Here is a 23,419-nt window from a genome sequence, read left to right as displayed (position 1 = left end):
TGGAAAAGGTCCGTTTTCATTCCAATCCCAAAAAAAGGCAATGCCAAAGAATGCCCAAACTACCGCACAATTGCACTCATCTCAAATGCTAGTAAAGTAAAGCTCAAAATTCTCCAAGCCAGGCTTCAACAATCCGTGAACTGTGAACTTCTCGATGTTCAAGCTGGATTTAGAAAAGGCTAAGGAACTAGGGATCAAATTGCCAGCATCCATTGGATCACTGAAAATCCAAGAGAGTTCCAGAAAAACATCTATTTCTGCTTTATTGACTATGCCAAAGACTGACTGTGTGGATCACAACAAACTGGAAAATTCTTCAAGAGATGGGAATACCAGACCACCTGACCTGCCTCCTGAGAAACCTGTATGCAGGTCAGGAAGCAACAGTTAGAACAAGCCATGGAACAACAGACTGGCTCATAATCGGGAAAGGAGTACATCAAGGCTGTATACGGTCACCATGCTTATTTAACTTATATACAGAGTACATCATGAGAAATGCTGGGCTGGAGGAAGCACAAGCTGGAATCAAGATTGCTGGAAGAAATATCAATAACCTCAGATGTGCAGATGACACCACCCTTATGGCAGAAAGCAAAGAACTAAAGAGCCTCTTGATGCAAGTAAAAGAGGAAGAGTGAAAAAGTTGGCTTAAAGCTCAACATTTAGAAAACTAAGATCATGGCCTCTGGTCCCATCACTTCATGGCAAATAGATGGGGAAACAGTGGAAACAGTGATAGACTTTATTTTGGGGGCTCCAAAATCACTGCTGATGGTGACTGCAGCCATGAAATTAAAAGACGCTTACTCCTTGGAAGGAAAGTTATGACCAACCTAGATAGCATATTCAAAAGCAGAGACATTACTTTGCCAACAAAGGTCCATCTAGTTAAGGCTATGGTTTTTCCAGTAGTCATGTATGGATGTGAGAGTTGGACTATGAAGAAGGCTGAGTGCTGAAGAATTGATGCTTTTGAACTGTAGTGTTGGAGAAGACTCTTGAGAGTCCCTTGGAATGCAAGAAGATCAAAGCAGTCAATCCTAAAGGAAATCAGTCCTGGGTGTTCATTGGAAGGACTGATGTTGAAGCTGAAACCTGATGCGAAGAACTGACTCATTTGAAAATACCCTGATGCTGGGAAAGAGTGAAGGTGGGAGAAGGGGATGACAGAGGATGAGATGGCTGGATGGCCATCACCGACTCAATGGACATGAGTTTGGGTGAACTCCAGGAGTTGGTGATGGACAGGGAGGCCTGGCGTGCTGCAGTCCATGGGGTCGCAGAGTCGGACATGACTGAGCGACTGAACTGAACTGAAAGTATAAAATCCACAAGGACAAAAACTACTGTCTGTTCTGCTCATATGTAACTTCTGTGTTCACTGGCACACACAATCACTAAGTACATGCTGAATGAATTCAATAAGTGAATACGTATTACAAGGTCAATATTTTAAATAGTATCCATTTTTAACTTTAAATTAATGTCTGGTATGGATATTGCCTCCAATGTGACTTCCTTAAATTAATAGCATGAGTTGGCCTACAATTCCCAAATATAATGAATGCTCTCATTCATGAGAACAAATCAATGAAAGGAGTAGTAGCCATCAAGTGTGCTTCTCAACTAAAACATTGTAAAGATTTAATCTACAGGTACATCCCTGCAAACAGAAAATAACACCAGGTTTCACTGTCAGCTGAGCAATTCACCCTGGCCCAGACAGGACTCATCAGGAGATGGGGATCCTGAAGGCAATCACTTGACGGTTCCCAATCATTTCTAAATAATGCCCTCCTTTTTAACAACAAAAGGTATCATGAAGGCCCACAACAACATAGCTGTAATGTTAGCACACACTAATTAGGGAAATGCGTGCATTCATGCTCAGTCGTGTCTGCCTCTCTGCGACCCCGTGGATTGTAGCCCGCCAGGCTCCTCTGTCCATGGGATTCTCCAGGCAGGAATACTGGAACGGGTTGCCATTCCTACTCCAGGGCATCTTCCCAATTGAGGGAATGAACTTACATCTCCTGTATCTCCTGCACTGCAGGTGGATTCTAAACCACTGAGCCACCTGGAGAGCCCACTTAGGGAAATACGCAATAACGAAAGACTATGAACTAAGTGAAATTGTATGGTTTTAACCACAACAACTGTTCCACACACTAAACATAGAGTTACATTATATGTTCATATAAGTTCTTTTACTTAGTCCACATAGGATGCTTCAGGCAACTCAGGCAATAACCTCAAGTCTTCCCAGAAGTCCACAATCAACAGGGTTAAATCAGTGGCATAAAGTAACCAAAAGCTTCATTATGGATACTTGAACCTTATAAATGGGAGCATCACAGTAACACAATTTAAGCATAAAAAAATGAGCTTAAGTAACTTAGAAACAAACAAAAAAACTAGTCCTTTGGAGTCAGACTTTGGATCCCCCAGTTACTAGTGTGTGATCTTGAAAGTTCCCTACCACCCCTACACCTCAGTTTGCTCGTCTACAGAAGGACCAACATCAGCTCTTAATCCTCAGGCAGGGCTATGATGAAGGCAGTATGTGGAAGACCCTCAGAAGAGTGTGTGGCACCTCTCTCAGGGCATCTAAGTGCTGCTGTTTCTCGCCAAGTTCCATCAAATCCAGCATGCAGGCCCTTGTTCCTCAAAGTCTGACATAAACTCACCATGTGTTTAAGTCACCTTTTTGCTACTAAAATTGAGAAAGACAAGGTTGCAAAAAAGGTCTCAAGAAAAAACAAACCGTGCTATGAACGTCTCTGGAAACCTTGAACACTTGTTAAACTATAAACACGTGTATACTGCTAGGTTCCGCGGCCATGTGGGTTAAACACCACTTTGGCGGATGCAACAGTTGCACAATATTTGTAAGAAGACGTACGACGTGTACCATATAGACATGTAAAGACACAGAATTCTTTGCCATAAGAAAAAAAATTTCCCAGAGCATTTTTGGTAACACCAAAGAGGACAGCTCTAAACAATCCCTTTCTTCCCAACAAAGCAGCTTTAATAATAATGAATTCACTGCCAGCCTTCACTGGAGGCTGAACTTTCAGAAACCCTTTAAATGCAAAACTAAGTGTATCCCTGTTTCCTACTGAATGGGCAATAGGATATGAAGCAGTTCTCAGGAGACTTGGCAAGGTCTGTGCACTGATGACTCGATGCCTGCTGAGAGGGGCCCCAACACACAGGTAACACTCGACCGCGGACAGAATCTTCCCACCTACAGCCCAGGTCCCTTTAAAGTTAATCTGAACACGCTGTACAGGAGAGGAAATGAAAAGTGAGTTTTTCTCCTCTACAGTGGCCCTGGGACTTCCTGAGCTTTCCTTTCCACTGCTGATTGGCCCAGACCTACTGCTTCCTTCTAGCTATTCCCAATTGTGTCTGTCAAGACATAATTAGGGGCTGCACACTAAAGAGAAGTGTTCAAATGTAATAGCGCCATTAAATCCGACAAATGTTTCTTACTTTCACCCTCAGGATAGCAGGAAAAATAACTATTACCATCTGACATCTTGGCTCAGTGGAACCTTCATATTTTTAAGCCATTTGATACATAATTTGCAGAAATATAAGTAAAAGGAGAGGGAAAACAAGACAAAAAATGTTGCTAGCTCTGCATTTATTTCTGATTTGTCTAATAATTATGAAATGTTAGTTTTTTCCCTTTTCCATGTGGAAAACGAAAAATTTTGCACTTTCAACTGTGTTCAATTAAACCTAAAAGTCGGCTAGAACAATGCTTCCAGTCTTCTTAATTACATTCTTGAAACAGAATACAGAATTAGAAAATGGCCCCAAAATTAAAAAAATGAAAGGTGACAATTTACTTCACTATTGGATCATCCTTATCTAGATGATTTCATCATTCTTCCATTTTACTCTCATATTTGCATTTCATATTCTCCCATTTTTAAGTATATTTGGGAACAACTGATGAGTAACAATGAGTCATAATAAAATAATACCTATGATGATTAAATAGCAAGATGTTTCAAGATACAGAAAACATGATCCGTAAGATCCCATATTGTAACTTAAATTTATACAAGGGTGCAATGGACCCATATGGTAATGGCAAGACAGAAGGAGTTTTATTCAACTAAAAAAGTAAATATATTTTAACTTTGTGCTTTTGACAACCTCTAAGAAAGAATAAAAGCCATGAAATGCCAATCCTTCCAAATAAAAAGAACTGCTCAAAACTCAAAACCAAAAATTGGAGCTAATCAATTCTAACAATACTCCGAAGGTTAAGAACACTTTTTCTCAGACTGTGTTAAATGTTAATACCAGAATTTAAAATTTTAAATGTAAATAATATCACCTATTAAGTTAGAAACACTGTTTTAAATGAAATATGGAATAAAATGGATATTTCATATTATTAGTACTGTAAATTAATACAATATTTTTAGAGGAATTTCATCAAAATCTTTTAACTTCATAGTCTTAACTCAGTAATCAAATTTTCAAAAGTCAATCAGAAATAATCTGAAATCCTGAGAAAACTGTATGAATAAATGCATGTATTACAGTGATATTCATGTAAGTTAAAACTTAGAAGAGGCCTAAATCTTCAAGACTAAGGGGTGTCCCATCACACAGTCACTTAAAATGACAGTTAAAGGGAATTCTCGGGTGGTCCAGTGGTTAGGGCTTCACGCCCTCACCGAGTAGGGCCTGGGTTCGATCTCTGGTTGGGGAACTAAAAATCCCACAAGCCTGTGGTGCAGCCAAAAAAATTTATAAATAAAATAAAATGATGGTTATAAAGACTAGCCAGCAACATGGAATAAGTAATACTCTTCATCTTTCATCTCAGACGAGACCTCTCAACCATCACTCCTATAGCTGAACAGCTAACTGCTATGGGGCAGATATTCAAAGATATTCATTAAGTAAGCACCACAAATCAAAATCTCTAACAAACCTGCAGCATCTCCAGACCCTCATCCTACTAACACATGACAGAATGACAAACCCACACCAAATCCTCTGAATCTATTGTTTTAATGTGAGCATATTTTACACCATACAGAACAAGGTTACATATAGTTCCACTCTATATTACAATTAGTTTTAAGCAGATAAATTAAGATTTTTAGTTTGAGTTTTAATATCGAACTTTCCAAAATTAACAGAATGAATATATAGAGAAGTAGAAGGATATAGTAAACCTGAAAAGCACTGTGAACCAATTCAACATAATTAAGATTTATACAATTTTCAAACCACAGTAGGATACAAATTATATTAACTATGTCAATTAACCAAAACTTCTCTTCATAAATGAAAAATGGGTGGACACATAAGGGGAAAGTGAAAATGGGGAAAATATGCCCACATTAAAAGCATCTTCTAATGGGACTTTGAAGATGTTTAAAAATCAAAACAGAGGGAAAGGCAGATACAGATAATTTAAAATTTTTGAAAAGAAAAGCTGGAGTTTCAGGAAGGATAATATACGTCTTTGCTAAATGATAAAAAGGAATCTTGGCCAAATACAAAAGTTTCCTTAAAGAAAACAAATAGTAAATATATTCATGTGTAACTGCTCTAACAAAGTTCCAGAGACAATAAATTATTAACAATGCTATTGTCTTTCTTTCTAAAGCAAGCCACCTATGGTTTAAGTTATATGCTTTTTCTTAAGACTTTAAAAACTTTGGGGGGGCATTTAATTGGATATCAAACACTTACAGAAAAGGAAAGAGTGCCACCTACTGAACTGTAATCCCTTTCACAGGAAAAAAAGAAATCAATATTCTTATTTAGACTGCAGAGTTTAAAGTCTCCACCAGAAATAAAATGGTCCTTCCTCTGATGGCGTCACCAGTCAGAATCCAGGCCCCATCACCTACCTCCCCCTTGGATGACCAAGTTCCACCCAGACTCTTCTCTCTCAAAGACATCCTCCACCCTCACCATCACCGTATCCTGGCCACTGAAAACACAGTCATCAAGTCCCTCATTCCTTGATAATTTGAAATCATACATAAATATTAGTCTAGTCTTTCTCCCACCCCCTCTTAGATTAGAAAACTCTAGGAAGGCAAAGTTGGCCCTTTCTGGAGACACATCCCTGTATCTCCCGAAATAACCAGTGTGCCTGGCAGACAGTAGGCTCTTCATAGCTATTTGATAAACAAATGAAAATACGATTCTGAATTTTCTTTAGCACCAACGGTACAAGATCAATAGACCACCATTGTAAGTGAAGCAAATAACTTGGTATTATTCTATCTGAAACAGAAAAGCTCCATGCAGCCATAGCAGCTAATTAGTTAAATAAAATGCAATTACTGCACTGTCCCAGATAAGATTCAAACTCAACAAAGGAAGAGAGACTAAACCCTAATTTACGACAAAGGCACTCACACTGGGGTCTCAGCCCAAGCCGGCCATGTGACATCTACTGCCCTGTGCACCTCTCAATCTCTCCCTCTGCTACGTACGGGGAATTTCCGAGAGCTCTCACCGTGGATACTAGAAACTTCTGAAATTTCTAAAATTTTATTAAAACCAACAAAATATTTTTTCTATCATGGAAGGGAGAAACAGACAAATGTGGTGGGTTAAGGTATGTAAAATACCAAATGCTTAACTTTTCTAAGGCATTAGATACTTTGCTTATTTAGAAGCATACAAACTATTTCAGCATTGCAACTGTGCTCTTATTTTCATAACTCCAGAAAGATTAAAGGAAAACCATTTCAACCAGGAAGAGAATTCTGGCCTGGTCCACTATAAAGTGGAGTCCATCATAGCTGTGTGTGCCGGAACCTCTATCTCCACTGGGAAATATATGCACCTCTACTTAAGGGCTGAATGCAAAGCTGGGGACACCCATATATTTTAAAACTCTAACTCCAAAACTTACACTATAGGTACAAACCCACATCTGTCTTGCCAGAGGCAGGGAAATAAAGTCTTACCAGTCCTCATAGATCCTTGTTGCCAATTTCAAAGAAGCACACTGCCCTGCACCATTGACAGTACAGAGTACACAGCCAATCTAGACTGTGGGCAATGCTGAAAGTCCAACACTCCAGGCTCCTCAGCAAATACAGTGCACTGTACGGGGGAGAAGGGAGAAGGCGGGGGCAGGGAATTAGCAGTGGGGCCTGTAGACTAAAAGAAACTTAAAAGTTACAAGAAGTAGGGAAAAAAAAAAACGTGGTGGATGTCAAAAGAAATTAAAGTATCTAGGGATGCACATTTGATTTATTGATAAAACTATGAAGAAAAACAAAGCAGTATTCCCTACAATAAAGCGAGAAGAGTGGAAAAGAGAGGGGTGGGCACACGGCGGGGCTCTGGAGTGGTTGGTAAAGTTCTGGGTACTGAAATCGGAGGTGGTTAAAAGGTATTTGCTTGTTGTTTAGTTGCTAAGCTGACTAAGCCGACTCTTTGCAACCCCATGGACTGTAGCCCACCAGGCTCCTCTGTCCATGGGATTCTCCAGGCAAGAATACTAGAGTGGGTACCCACTCCCTTCTCCAGGGGATCTTTCCAACCCAGCAACCGAACCTGCATCTCCTGAACTGGCAGGCAGATTCTTTACCACTGAGCCACCAGGGAAGCCCTTTATAAAGGTAATTCCTTTGTAATAATTCACTAAGCTATACCCACTCCTCCAAAAAAATAGATCAGTAAATAAGGATAAACACTGCCTTTAAGTCAACCAGTCAGGTGGTACTTGATGATCTCAATGAGAGCGACTTCAAGAGAAGGATGGAGGCAGTCAGACAGCAGCAGCTTGAGAGACAAATGGTAGGAACTGAAGTGGACACACATCCTTGAGTCAAAACATTCCCTATTAAGAGACCTAGAAGGATTCACACCTTAAACACGTTACTCTTGGCGAATGAAAGTATGAGGAAAACGAGGAAGACCTTTTGTTTCATACTGAATATACTTGGACAGTATTTTTTTTTCCCAACATGCTTGTGTTACTTTTAAAAATTATTTTGAACCTATAAATGTTTATTTTTGAAAGTGCTTCATAAAATAAGCCCTGGGAGAGAAGAGACAAATGGAGAAGAATTTCAAATAATTTCTGCAGAAGAGTCTAATTTGTGGAAATACTCCACCTTTAAAGGAGGGGCGGGGGGCAGTACAACTCCCTACTCCTTAACAGCGGTCTACGCATAGGGGATTCTTTCCAAAGGCAACAGTGTGGGAAGAGGGAAAGGAGGGTACCTTCAGAATGGACATACCGAGAAACACTACTCTGCCCCATGACCAAGGTCAGCATCAACAGTGATCAATCGCGTTGACAGGATGTACCTTTAATAAGACACGATGGAAATGGCACTTCACAACTGTGGTCTTCCTCCCCCAAAACCTGTCACTCCAGTGCAATCACGAGAAAAGCCTGACAAGTTCCAACAGAGGGGCATCCATATGCCTCTGACCAACGCTCCTCAAAACTGTCACGGTCGTCAGAGACGGAAAGTTTGGAAACTGTCAGGGTCAACAAGAGCCCAAGAAGTCACGACAACTGAAGTCAAGGGCACACGATACGGATGGATCAGAGGAAGGGCATCAGGTAAAAACTAAAGATAGTGGACATTAATAATGCATGACAGTAATATATCGACGCTGGTTCATTAACCACAACAAACATTCCATAGTAATATAGTAATATTACATGAAACTGGGTACAGGATTTTCCTATAAATCTAAATCTATTCAAAGAAAGTTAACTTAAAAAATTTTTAAAGCCCTACAAGTAGCAACATCACAGTATCTTGACCAAGTTTCCTAGTTTGAGGTTGTTCAGTTTCCTGCAATAAGTAAAAGAGAGTTAAATGGTTTCTATTTCTTTTTTCCTTCTCAAATATTATGGACCAATCAACAGATCACCTAGAAGACCAGTGATCTACTGACCAAACTTTGGAGAACCGAACAATGATTCTGGAAGAGAACGCTATTTTTCATGCATTCCTTGGCAAACAAAACAGGAAAGAAAAATATGTTACTGTTGTGAATCTGAAAATACATATGGTGGGCTGGCAGGTGGGTAGTGTTCTTGGGTAAAACACACTGGGTACTGGCCATCAGAACTGTAACAGTCTGTGCAGGGCGTGCATTTATAATATCCTTTCAAAGAGGTTTCACTTGTAAACACATAATCAGTTACAGCAGGTAGGAATTCGTCTCTCACCTTCTCCCACCCCATCTTCACACAGCTGGCAGTCAGAGAGCTCCTCCATCAAGCACACACCCAACCCAGGTATTAAGTCTGTGTCTCCTTAGCCCCTAAGCATGTAATGAACACTGTTTTAGATTATTCTTATTGTTGAGTCACTTCCTCAAATGTATATTGTCCTTCACGGGAAAAGGAAGTTCCTCAAGAGTGAAGCAGCAAGATGGGAAGGGGACCAACATGCGTTGTTATGCGTTGCGCACGGTCCTGTTTCACAGAAACGTCTTACGGAGTCTCAGTCCTCACCACCCCTCTCATGGCAGGGCCATACACCTGCCTTACAGACAGTGGGAATGACACTGGGAAAGGGAGAGTGGCTTTGTGAGACTGTAAACTCAGTGACTAACTGAGTCACAGCTGAATGGCTCCATGGAGCCCAGGCTTCTTCTACAGGTCCTCAACCAGGGACCGAACCCACACCCTCTGCATCGGAAGGCAAAGTCTTAACCACTGGACCACCAGAGGGAGTCCCCACACGCTTTTTTTGACGTAAACCAGGTTGAAAGATTGATAAGAGGGTAGCTCCATGACAGAACTTTGCTAGTACGATTTTATGACTAAAGTCTGACCATGCCTGTGGCTCTTAGGAAAATAAAACAAAAAACTTGGTGAACAGATGTTATTATCAAAGTTCTTCACATCTGTACCACACTGTGCACCAATAACCAGAATGCTAGATACCTTCTAATGCGCTGTGCCGGTGGAAAAAAAGACTTCAGGTTGTAAATGACTTACTAAGTTGACTTGTGTGGCTGTATTAAAAACTGGGTAACCACAGGACTGTATTTTATGTTCTTTTCCCTGAATAAAAGGTTTTAATAAATCTTATTGTACAGCCTATCATTACTATATCCTTATGAACAATATGCATATTATATGAATCAGCAATATTTCTGCTCCTTAGAAAATCCACAAGTGTTAGCTGGAAAAAGAAGTGGTCAAGACTTACATTATTTTCCTCCTAGAATGTTTATAATTTCTATTGCAGAAACTTCAAATAAGATAAGATTCTTCTTTTGCTTCAAATAATCCAGAAGAGAAACTCAAAAATTTACTATCGTAATTTCAGAGAGCAGTCAGTAGCTAAAATCACTGAATCATTTTTCACTCTCCTTCACTACCCAGTACAAATCTGCTATCTTAGCTACATTTCCTTGGCAATATTTAAACATGACAACCATATCACTTTGAGAGAACTTCATTGTATATAATTTGCGTGCTATAAAAACAAAACAAGAAGGTAAGCACAGACTATAATCAAAGTCCTAGCTTTGGTTCTGAGTAGTGAGCTCATCAGGGTTTATTACAATATTAAAAATAATTAACTCTCCAAATTAATAAATGCAGGCCATGCAATGACCAGAGAGGAATCTGTGTGTGAACCAGGAAGTGAGATTAATTGAACCTGAATTCAAATTAAAAAAAAAAGAAAAGAAAAAAATTTAAACAATCTAACTACTAAACAGGAGGCTGAACGGGAGGCAAAATGATATGAAAACAGATTTAGAAAGCTCCAAAGTACACAGAGAAAATGGACTATATAACTGTTTATACGGAGAAGACAGTAGTTCCAGCTCAAACACATGCCAATTGGTAACACTCATAGTCTTGCTGTTATACTTTACCAGTGTCTAACTCGCTGAAATGATACTTGTATCACTCTGAGAATCATTAATGTGCCAGGTACTCACAACAGTGTCTTCCCTTCAGTTTCCTCCCATGTAATGCCTTCCGTTTCCTCCTAGCATTTGATGACCATTCATGTTTTCTTAGCACAATTTCAAATTTTGTGTACTTCTAAGTAGCATTTTAAGCATACTTGTATACTTCTAAGTGGCATTTCATCTAAAAACTATTTCAGAGCCATACAAAAGCTATTCTTAAAGTACAAGAGCACACATCACAGACTAACTGGATGCTACTTTCACGAAGAGGAGTTCTTTTCAACAGTTAGTTTCTCGGCCCAAGAAACCCTCCTTTGATGATGTTAATACTGAAATTCATCTGTTATTAAAGTAATAGGTGCTTAGAGAAGCTGTAACAAATATAAGTTTCTAAGATCAAGAACACAGACATTAGAGAATGAGGGGTTTACACAGAACGCCTTTACACAGGGGGTTACAAACAGTAAGACATCCTCCAAGGTAATAAAGGTTACAAATACAAATCAACTCAAAGGTGTGGAGGAGACAGATTCTTAGCAGCTACTGAGGAACACTGGGAATGACTGATTTGCAAGTGTGAAGATTTCCAAGCCGTGCTGTTAATGTACCATTAGTCAGGAAAGGAGGACAAACAGGGAACTTCTACAGGCAAGACCTTACAAACAACACTTAATTGAACTTGGTTCAAGAACACCTTGGAGAAAGCAATGGCACCCCACTCCAGTACTCTTGGCTGGAAAATCCCATGGACGGAGGAGCCTGGTAGGCTGCAGTCCATGGGGTCGCTAAGTCGCACATGACTGAGCAACTTCACTTTCACTTTTCACTTTCATGCATTGGAGAAGGAAATGGCAACCCACTCCAGTGTTCTTGCCTGGAGAATCCCAGGGACGGGGGAGGCTGGTGGGCTGCCGTCTATGGGGTCGCACAGAGTTGGACACGACTGAAGTGACTTAGCAGCAAGAACACCTACTGAAGGCATGCTTTGTATCACATTTACTGGTGAAAACTGACTGCTGCCTTCAGTCAGGATTAAATCTCTAAGAACTTTAAGTAGAAAAGTGCTAAGTTGTCAAGTAGAATCTTTTTCCAAGGGACTCAAACCAGAAAGCTATGATAGTTTTCCATGTTTAAACTGTTGCTCAAACAATATAGAATTACCATATGATCCAGCAATTCCTCTTCTGAGTACAGACCCCAAAGAACTGAAAAGCAGAGCATCAAGTATTTGCAATGTTCGTAGCAGATTCACAACAGCCAAAAGGTAGAAACAACCCAAGCAGCCATCCAAAAATGGATGGAAAACAAAATGTGGCTTACTATGCACAATGAGGTATAGTTCAGCCCTTAAAAGGAGAGAAATTTTGACACTTGCTACAACATGGATGAATCTTGAAGACATTATGCCAAGTGAAGCAAGGCAGGTAAACAGATATGTGAAATTCCACTTACATGAAATACCTAGAGCAGTCAAATTTGTAGACAGGAAACAGAATGATGGCTGCCAGGGGCTGAGGGGAAGGGGCAGTGAGGAGTTACTGTTCAATGGTTACAGAGTTAGAGACGAAAATGTGCTGGAGATGAACAGTGGCGCTGGTAGCATGGCAGTGTCGATGCGCGTAAAGCCACTGAACTGCACATGAACAAAGAAAGCGATAAAGCTATTTCTGCCATCATTTGCGTTATCCTGAAGCACATCTATGGTTTTAGAATTTTAAAAAAGAAACTGCAACTTTCCCATTTTTTAACAAGAAAAAATGTTTTGTACCTGCATTACAGACCACAAATTACATATGTATCTCTTTAGAATCTTAGTGAACCTAGAAGATCAACATGTAAAATTATGCAGGAAGAAAGGAACTCTTCAAGGATTGACTATGCCTCAGTAGGTATTATTTTGCAATAAAAATTCTGTATGACCAAACATAAATATTTCTACTTATCATACAGATAAATCTACATAATATTAGTGAATGTTCACCCACTGTTTCCAGTATCATCTAACTCACGTCTACAGTAAATGGGGAGAACCACCCCAATTTTATGCTTCAAAGCTTTTCTCATTTACTGAATATCCCATTTTCATTTACTATGTCTCCTGACAGGCTTCTCTCTGAGGTCACCTTCGGTTCTCCCCTACTTAAAATTTACAAAGGAAATTAATGCCTTGATGATTCCAGGGCTCTGCCTGCTGAGGCTGGCTCCAAGTTTGTTGCCTTAAAGGTTAGAACAATTTGTAAGTAATATTAAAATATTTTTGTTGCATTTCCAGAATTTATATGTTAGCATAACATTTTATATATTTCAATTAGAAAACCTAAACAGACTAAAAAGCCATTAAAATAGTTACAAATACATGAGCAAGAAACAAAACCCCCCACAAACCTTCTTGAGAAGACACAATGGGTGGCATGTAATCGGGGATGTACTCTTTTCTTTCCTCTGCATCTTTACTTCCGGGTTGAGGAAACTGAAGAACGTTGTTCTTGCTGACAGGAAATGAAGGGATCTGATGTGGGAAGGTGACGGGTTCAATATTGTGGATATAGTCTTCCAGTTCGTGAAGACTAACCCCCATGAGTTGGAAAGCTTCACCAACATCATCCAAAATTGGGTCTGTCCGGCCATCTGAAACAGAGTCAAAAGCAGAGCAAATTATTCTAAGAAAATTCCATGAATATCTTTTAAGGCATTAAGATAAAAAGTATTAGGTAAATATGCAGCTCAGAAACAAATATACTATATACTTAGGACTCAGTTATTGGAAAGAGTTGAATAAAGTTTCAACAGAACACCATATTGTTTAAATATTAGAAAGCTGACTCTGAAAGGCCATTTAAATACAACCTGATGACCAGCCAGAACACCATGGACAATTCATGCTAACAACCAGCCAGTACAGAACTAATGTCAAAAGTAACTCAAGGATGGTCAAGGGCACCTGGGACATTGGCTGACATAAAGTAAATGTTTGTTATTATTTTTTATCAAATATGTAGAATCCCGAGCTAGGTAAATGTCCATTCCATTTTCTGTCAGTGATACAATGCTGGAAAGTACAACAGTGGTTGGCATACAGCTGGCACTCCATAAACATCTGCTAAATGATTATACCACTAAATCAAATTTTTTTTAATCTAAGAAAATGTGTTGACAGGACTTAGATCATACAGGCAATTTAAATATACATTTTAAATGTATTTAGAAGATACTATATAAAATGGGTAGAGATAAACCAATAAAGCATTAGATATAGTGAGATTCTCTTTAGAAAAGGAGGTTCCTTCTCTGCCTGCCCTTAATAGAACTTAAGGTCCTGCATCTTTTAAAACTTCTATGAAAATTCCAGTTCTAGATTTCCGTAAAATAATCTTTTCTTTTTTTTTTTACTGCAATCTCCTATAATCATATCAAATTCAGTTTGCCTGAAATTAAATCATGATGTAAAATGGAAAAGAATAATACACAGTTTGCAAAAACTAGACCTGCTTGCTAACACCTATTCAGAAAACCTCTGGAAAGATACACATTCAACTGTAACAGGTTACAGGGCTGATCGCAGCAGACAGGGAAGGGAAGAACTGAACCATGAGACTCGCATCTAACTTCAAGAATGTTGTAGTCTGAATTTCCGTACAAGTACAGGTTACTTCTATGATGTATAAAAGAGAGAGAATACATAAAATGAATACCTGTTCTTCCCCTTAATGACAGGCAGGCATTTTCAACTCTTTGATCCTTATTAAAAGCATTATTCTTTTCTCACTCTAAAAAAAATGTGATCCTCTTGAATTCCTCCACATTTGAGCAGTTTCAGCCCAAGACCTTCCAGTCCTTTCCCCCCCGCACCATCCTTGCTGGCCCTGGCTCTCAGCACTTCTCCTTTCGCTCCGTTCCCACTCTCCCCGTCTCATCACAGCTTCAGGCCCTCCCCAGTGCATCTCTAGTGCGTTTCACCGACAAGCGCAACTGTCTTCAAGAATCACTTTCAGCACCCTCTCCCCTGCACAGAAGCGTGCAGTGTTTCCTGCCTCTATCTGCGAAGTCCCTCCCTCACCTGATTTTTCTCCATTTAACACTTCTCTCTGCTGCTGCTGCTGCTAAGTCGCTTCAGTCGTGTCCGACTCTTAGCGACCCCATGGACTGCAGCCTACTAGGCTCCTCCGTCTGTGGGATTTTCCAGGCAAGAGTACTGGAGTGGGGTGCCATTGCCTTCTCCAACACTTCTCTCTAGCACCTTCCAAATGAACTGGTTACAGATTCCACGTTGGCCGTCTCACTGAATCCCACTTTGTCATCTCAGGTTATGCTTTTCTTCTACCTGGCGTGCTCCCCACCTCGCACCACTGTGCGTCACGCTTCAACTCAAATCTCGTCTTCCCTGTGAAGCCGGCCCGGGAACCCAGAATGCGCACGCGTCTCTCCGTCTCTGTATTTCCTCTGCAGGTACTATCGATACCGTGCACTGCTTTCAGTATAATGTATAATAGAGTGCATATGGAAACTTCTGCTCCTGAGTGCTTTGGTAAATCGTTACCTTTGGGAAACTTTTAAATGTAATATTTGTTGAATTAATAGTAACTTCTGATACCTGCTTTACTGAAAGAGCATCTTTTTAAAAAGGAACAAATGCCATCATTCTGTTTTTACTGACATTTCGACACCCTTGTACACACCTTATGGGCAGGGATTTTGCCTAAGTAATCCTACGTCTCCATCAGGTAGCAAATATATAAGTGGTGCTCAAAAAACGTTGTGTTAGAAACACAAAAGAAATAAACAGAAGACAAGATTGCATAGTGGGGACCTAATTCCAGTCTGAAATAAGAATAGTGGAGAAAAAAGAACCTAAAAGAGTCTGTAACCAGTTAAGTATACGAGGAAGTAGCATTTTTGAAAAGTCACCAGATCACAATGAGGAGTAATGAACCAGATCATCCTATTCTCACTAAAAGTAAGATAATCATTACAGAGACTGGGCAATTATCCACGAGGTTCACATGCAGGCAAAACAAGGCTCGTCCCATGACTCTAGAATACCTGGCTGCTTGCAGTGCCAGCACCCATCTGGTTCTGTGAGTCAGGAAAGGTAACTATGTATTCTGCAGATATTTTGACCTAAAGGTACAGAACAGCCATCCTCATTTAGGGAATTTGGGAGCAAAAAATATAACCGGGCCCATGCATACCGTAACAGTAAACTCACACAAGGGCCAGGAAGGGAGGAGGGAGGAAAATGAAGCAAAAGCCAAGAGCAGTGTGCTGGTGGTGCGCGAGCAAGACAATAGTGAGTGAGAGGCACTCGGCAGCTTCAAGTTCAGATTTGACACAGCTGTGAAATCAAGCGGTCCAAAACTACACATTTTTAAAACTCAAAAAGTCAAAGGACTAAATAATTATTATGGTAGTGGCTTATCAGTTCAGTTATTCAACAAGTATCTCCTGGCTGCCTATTCTATTATGGCACTGTACTAGGTTACTGAACACCAATATAATAAATTTGTCTCCTGGGGAGGGAAGAGGAGAGGGTGAGAGATATACACAGATGATTACAAAATAAGGTATTCAGGGACTTCCCTGGTGGTTCAGTGACTAAGACTCCGAGCTCCTAATGCAGAGGGCCCAGGTTCCATCCTTGATTCGGGAACTAGGTCCCAAAAGCCTCAATGAAGACCTAAGATCCCGCATGCCGCCACCAAGACTCAGCACAGCCAAATAAATATATTTAAAAAACAAACAAGATGTTCAGTTAACATGGAAGAAATATGTACAGAAATATGAGAAGAGATATGAGTTTCCTAAAGCAAAATAAGTGAATCTCAAAACAGAAGTCATGCTATCCGTGGACAGCGGGTGAAGGACATGCTATAAAACAGCACGCAGGCAGGAATGGTGGGCTTAAAGTGTTTCAGGAAAACCAAGTAGCATGGCTGCAGCCTGAGGATGATAGGACAGCAGAAAGTAAGAAAATGTGAGCTCACAAAGGCAAGCGTGTGCTGCTAGAGAGCTCGGATTCCCAGCCTGTAACTAAGTGGAATATTTTTAAGAATGACACAGTCAGGTTTGTGTTATGGCGTGACTGACAGGTTATTCTGATAGCACGATGGAAGTTGGAATGGAAATTGGGACCTAAGAAGTAGAGTGTATCCAAGGGTGTCAATTTTTCAGTGGAGTAACCACCTTAACAAAACAAAATGTTGCATGAAACACTTCACCCAGTTCTCCAGCTTACCACCTGAAAAATAATGCCCTGAAACTTCAATGAGGGTCACTCAGTTCCCTCTCCACACGCAAACTTCTCATCAATGAGATGATGTGTTGCACCTATTAAAGATTCCAATTTTGTAAATGCCACCAGCTATAGATACTCCTGGGGCTTTCCTGGTGGCCCTGTGGTAAAGAATCCACCAGCTAAGGCAGGAGACTGCCAGTTTGGTCACTGGGCCGGGGAAGACCCCCTGGAGGAGGAAAAGGCAATCCACTTCAGTCTTCTTGCCTGGGAAACCCCATGGACAGGGGAGTTTGGCAGGATCCAGCTCACGGAGTCACAAAAGAGTCAGACATGACTTAGCCATTAAAGAACAGGTACTACCAAATATTCACTTAAAAACCATCTGCTGTAGCCCAGACTACCTGGGGAAGCTTGTAAACTGCCTATGATCTCTCTACCACACTCTGATAACCACTGACATAAAAATACAGAAGAGGAGGAAATCAATTGAGATGTAAGTGAAAGTGAACGTAAGTGAAACTGACCAAGTTGGTAGAGATGCTGCCCGTGAAACGAACAGAAACAGAAAGAAGAGGCAGTGTCCCTAACGGAGCAGAGCTGTCAACGAGTCTGTGTTGTCAGGAGCTGAAGAACGGCCAGGCTTGTAAGAAACGGCCGGTAGACGGAGCGCCTGTGACAACTAGTTGTAGTAGTTTGCGGGCAAGGGGAGGGAAAGGACCAAACTAACAGAGGCTGTAAGGCGTTCTGGAGGGGGTTTTGCACGCTGCCAAAGGAGACGATGATTAAGGCCGATGTCCAGATCAGAGAGGAGGGCAGAGGGTGTGGAGCTGGGAGCGGGGACCCGGCTCCTGCTGCACGCGGGATAAGTTAGCGGCTGGCGAAGAGGCAGCAGAGGGATGACTCGAGTTTCCACGGGCAGTGGGAGCGGAGGAGCGTGAGGGGGCGAGAAGACACCCGATCGCGGGGTGAGGGCGAAGGACCAACACCTCCCGGACGCCGGGAGAGCACAGGGGAGCGCGGAGGTGTCACTCGTGACCGGCCAGGCAGCCTCCCGTCCCCAGCCCCGTACTCACACAGCTCCGAGTACCGGTGGCAGCCCCGTCCCAGCTGCTGCAGGTAGCGTTGCAGCACGTCCGTGAGAAGGTGGCAGGCGCTCAGTTGCACCGAGTCCCAGCCCAGCGCCTGGCAGATCTGCGCCACCGAGACCCTCAACAACGACCTGGAGTAACTCTCGCACATCCCGCTCCGTGGACTCCACCGCAGTCCGTGCCGCCACTTCTCTCCACCTCCGCCGCCTAGCCTTAGCAGGGCCCCCGATTCATTCTCCAAGGCCTCCGCGGCGGGGAAATCGTCCCCCCCAGACCCCCGGCGACCACCTCAAAGCCTCAGCAGCACGGAGCGCGCCAGCCTGAGAGCCGCCATTTTGGACTTGCTCCGCCTCCCGCTGGATGGTCGCCGGGGCGAGGCAGCACTAGCCGAGTGAGGAGCGGGCCGATGCGGAAGCTCCGCCCCGTTGTAGCAGAGCGATGGTACCGGTGTTGACTCTCGGGCCTGGAAGGATGCAGGAAACGGCGGCGCGGGGCGCAGGTGAGGGATGCGCCAGAGGGGGCAGGTTCCTGGGGCCTCCTGGGGTACTCTCTCGGAGGGGACTGGGGTGGGCACCGTCAGTGGTTCAGGGCCCGAAGAAGGAGGCAGGATGTGGGTGTTAGAGAGAAGTGAGAACCCGAGAGGCTGTAAATGTAAGGGTGGGATTTAGGGGCGTGGAAACGTACAGTCGCGAATCTAATCATGCCTCTGCTAAAAAAAAAAAAAATCTGTTTACCATTGTATAGATTAAATCAGGTCCAAGCTGTTAATCATGTCATTCGAAACCCTTCACAGTAGGGCAGGGTGTAAGGTGTGGCCTGTTTGGCGCTGACCACCACAATTTAAGGGGACAGCAGAAAACAATGAAAATTACTAGTATTTTAACACAGTTATTTAAAAATCCGAGCTACTACCCTGCCCCTTTCCTGTCTCGGGGCACCTCTTTCAAATCGCAGCCCTGGTTCCAATAAAATTTTATTTACCAAAACGGGTGGCATGCTGGTGGGCAAGAGTTTGCCAGTGTTCCCTTCACCAGCGTCTGCTGCTGCTGCTAAGTCGCTTCAGTCGTGTCCGATTCCGTGCGACCTCATAGACGGCAGCCCACCAGGCTCCCCCATCCCTGGGATTCTCCAGGCAAGAACACTGGAGTGGGTTGCCATTTCCTTCTCCAATGCATGAAAGTGAAAAGTGAAAGGGAAGTCGCTCAGTCGTGTCCGACTCTTCGCGACCCCGTGGACTGCAGCCCACCAGGCTCCTCCATCCATGGGATTTTCCAGGCAAGAGTATTAAAGTGGGGTGCCATTGCCCTCTCACCAGAGTCTAGGATCTGTCAAAGGAAGAGAGGACTCAGTTGCCTACGGAGGTCAAAGTCCTTAAATCCAGCTGGGTGTATGAAGAACTGTTGCCTGCCCTAGATTCCCCGCTCCAGGTAAGGGCTACCAGATCTTAGGGAGCTGCAGGAAATCGGGGTTTTGTGATCAGTAGCTCGATCAATATTTTTAACTATTGAGATACATTAAAAACTTTTTTATTCTATTTATTTGGCTGAGCTGGGTCTTGATTGTGGTGTGTGGGCTTCTCGTTGAGGCGGCTCCTCTTGGTGCAGAGCACAGGCTGTAGGCTTCAGTAGTTGTGACTCTAGGGCTCCAGAGAGTGGGCTCAGTAGTTGTGCTCATGGGCTCAGTTGCTTTTTGGCACCTGGAATCTTCCTGAACCAGGGATCAAACCCCTGTCCCCTGCATTGGCAGGCAAATTCTTATTCACTGTACATGCCACCAGGGAAGTCCTGGGAATACATTTGCAAGCCAAACTAATCCCACATTTAAGCTAGATTCAGCCTATAGGAAGCCAGGCTGTATTGACTCACCTACTCAGTCTTTACCCGTTTTTGCTTTTTTCTTCTAAAAGCTTCTGGAGTGTTCCTTCCTCCCCTCCCCTCCTCTATGCTGTGTTCCTCTGTTCTTGAACCTATCACAGTGCATTTAGTATTTGAGTTAATGTGCCTCTTCAATAAATTGTGAGTTGCTCCATGACTCTACCTTCTCCTTTTAGGGACTAGTCCAGAACTTTGAACATAATATTCAATTTTTTTAAGTCCCAGTAAACCTGAACTGAACTGAAACCAACAGAATGGAAAATATGATACTGCAGCTAAATGACAACCTGCAGACAATGAGCAATTTAGTAGGTGGCAGTGTGCCTTTGTTCTTCTCCACTGACAGTCCTGTCCCCAAGATTATCAAGGACCTTCTGGATGCTAAATCTCTGGGACACTTCAGTCCTATCCTTGCTTGACCATTTTGTAGTGATTTGATAATGTTGGCACTATCTTAATTTTGAAACTCTTGGATCTCATGACACCCTACTCTCTTCTGTTCTGTTAATACTTCTGGAAATTCCTCTTACACCTCTTATATCGCCTTTCTGTGTGTTTCAACCTCTTAATATTTTATTTTGGAGATTTTCAAACCTACAGAAACATTGAAACAGAAGTACAAACACAGGAACACACATCACCTAGATTCACCAATTATAAATATCTTGCCACATTTATGATAAACATCCATACATACAGGACTCGTTTTTTTCAGAATAGTTTGAAAATCAATTGCAAACATCTTGACATTTAACCCAGAAATACTCCAGCATGTATCTCCTCAGAGAAGGACATTCCCCTCCGTAACCGTGTATCATGGATTCAGTTCTTCAGTTCTGAGGTGGAGATTGACCTGCAGGTTTACCGAGTGCTCCTAGAGTCTACATCTGTACAAGCAAAGGGGTTTCCAGTGCACTTTTCAGAGGGACCTCAGGCAATCCCATAGGGAGCTCTAACTTGGGATTGACCCTTCACCTCTGTCCTGAGTTGGAACAAAGGGGCTGGACCTTTATATTCCCATTTTGGCAAGTCGTTACCTGAGGAGAGCATATGATACGAGACAACTCCAGGGAACACGGAAGCCTGCAGTCCTGCAGGGGAGTGGGCAGTGCGTTAAGCTAGCCTGCACTGTATTAGTCCCTTCCGGCTGCCGTAACTCAGACTGGGTCATTCATCCACATTATTTCTCACAGTTCTGGAGGCTGGAAATCTGAGACCAGGGTGCAGCATTGTCGGGTGAGGGCCCTCTCCTGGGGCACAGAATTCTCAGCTTGTATCCTCACAAGGTGGGAGGAGCCGGGGAGCTCTGTTGGATCTCTTTATTACAGCATTAATCTCATTAATGAGGGCTACACTCTCCTGACCTTCCCAAAGTCCCCACCTTATAACACCACCACATTGGGCATCAGTTATTGTAAAATATTGGCTGCATTCTCTGTGCTTTGTATTACATATTTGTGTTTTATTTCATACTTGGCAGTTTGTCCCCCTGAATCCCTTTCCCCTCTTTTGCCCCTCCCCCAACCCCTGGGCTTCCCGGGTGGCTCAGTGATAAAGAACCCACCTGCCGATAAAGGACACACAGATTCAATCCCTGGGTTGGGACTGAATTTCCTTCCTGGAGAAGGAAATGGCAACCCACTCCTGTATTCTTGCCTAGGAGATGCCATGGACAGAGGAACCTGGCAGGCTACTGTCCGAGCGATGGCAGAGTTAGACACAACTGAGCTACTGAGGGACTGAGTGTGCACACACACCAACTTCTTTAAGTCTTTAAGTGTACCACTAACTTCTGCCTCCCCCGACCCCCAATGGAAGTGAAAGTTCAGTCATGTCTGACTCTTAGCAACCCCATGGACTGTATCAGTTCAGGTCAGTTCGGTCGCTCAGTTGTGTCCGACTCTTTGCAACCTCATGAATCGCAGCACGCCAGGCCTCCCTGTCCATCACCATCTCCCGGAGTTCATTCAGACTCATGTCCATCGAGTCTGTGATGCCATCCAGCCATCTCATCCTCGGTCGTCCCTTTCTCCTCCTGCCCCCAATCCCTCCCAGCATCAGAGTCTTTTCCAATGAGTCAACTCTTCGCATGAGGTGGCCAAAGTACTGGAGTTTCAGCTTCAGCATCATTCCCTCCAAAGAAATCCCAGGGTTGATCTCCTTCAGAATGGACTGGTTGGATCTCCTTGCAGTCCAAGGGACTCACAAGAGTCTTCTCCAACACCACAGTTCAAAAGCATCAATTCTTTGGTGCTCAGCCTTCTTCACAGTCCAACTCTCACATCCATACATGACCACAGGAAAAACCATAGCCTTGACTAGAGGGACCTTAGTCGGCAAAGTAATGTCCCTGCTTTTGAATATGCTATCTAGATTGGTCATAACAGTCCATGGAATTCTCCAAGCCAGAATAGTAGAGTGGGTAGCCTTTCCCTTCTCCAGGGGATCTTCCCAACCCAGGGATCAAACCCAGGTCTCCCGCATTGCAGCCTGATTCTTTCACCAGCTGAACCACAAGGGAAGCCCAAGAATACTGGAGTGGGTAGCCTATCCCTTCTCCAGCAGATCTTCTCAACCCAGGAATCAAACTGGAGTCTCCTGCAATACAGGCAGATTCTTTACCAACTGAGCTATCAGAGAAGCCCTGTTACGTCAGTTTAACTAGTCTGAAAAATTTGTCCTCTGCCTTCCCACTGCCATAGTTCTTACCCAGAAGCCAGCGAACCAGCGTGGGGGTTGTATCAACCTGCACATTTGGGATCCACCTCGTGCCTGGGGCTCTTTGTGTTCCATCTACCACTCCCAAGGCAGTCTTTGTGGTGGCCGAGGGGCTGAGCCAACTCCCAAGTCCTGTCCTAGCATCCGCTCCCTCAAACCCTTCCTGTGAGCACGGTCCCAAGTCAGACCGGCCCCCACTCCCGAAGTGTGTTCGGAGACAGATCTCAGAAGCAGGGTCTGAGATGGAGACTAGCGTAGGGATGATCTTGAGATCACTGCCTGGATGAAGGGAAGGAGTCCAGCTGGGGAGGGAGATGCTGAGCTGCAGCCCATCCTCAGGAAAGACCTCAGCAAACCCCACAGAGAGCTTTAAAACTGAGCTTTAGCTCAGGCAAGGGGGCATGGCTTTACTCCCATGGTGATCAGGCCATGGGTGCGGGCTGCCCAGGAGTGGGGCCATGACCGTGGGCAAAGTGGTCTCCGGCTGAGGCAGTTCCAATGAGCTTTGACAGCTGAGGGCAGTGTGCTGCCAGAATTCTCGGAAGCTAAAGGGAATACTTCCTTCAGTCCAGCTGAAGGGAGGATCCTTGAAGTGT

General features: G+C 43.1%; 1 protein-coding gene across 1 annotated transcript in view; it reads right to left on the bottom strand.

The window, feature by feature from the left end:
* The window catches only part of TAF3 (TATA-box binding protein associated factor 3), a 117,685-nt gene extending 99,303 nt beyond the window's left edge, over positions 1-18,382 (bottom strand). Inside the window, exons 1-2 of the mRNA XM_068987455.1 lie at positions 18,217-18,382; positions 13,297-13,539 (exon numbers count right to left, since the gene is read on the bottom strand). Coding sequence (XP_068843556.1) covers positions 13,297-13,539; positions 18,217-18,382 — 409 coding nt within the window. The remainder of the gene's footprint in view (positions 1-13,296; positions 13,540-18,216) is intronic.
* Between the last annotated feature and the right edge of the window lie 5,037 nt (positions 18,383-23,419).

Source organism: Capricornis sumatraensis, chromosome 15, assembly GCF_032405125.1.
Source record: "Capricornis sumatraensis isolate serow.1 chromosome 15, serow.2, whole genome shotgun sequence".
Lineage (NCBI taxonomy): Eukaryota > Metazoa > Chordata > Mammalia > Artiodactyla > Bovidae > Capricornis > Capricornis sumatraensis.
This window is presented reverse-complemented; position numbering and strand designations above follow the sequence as displayed.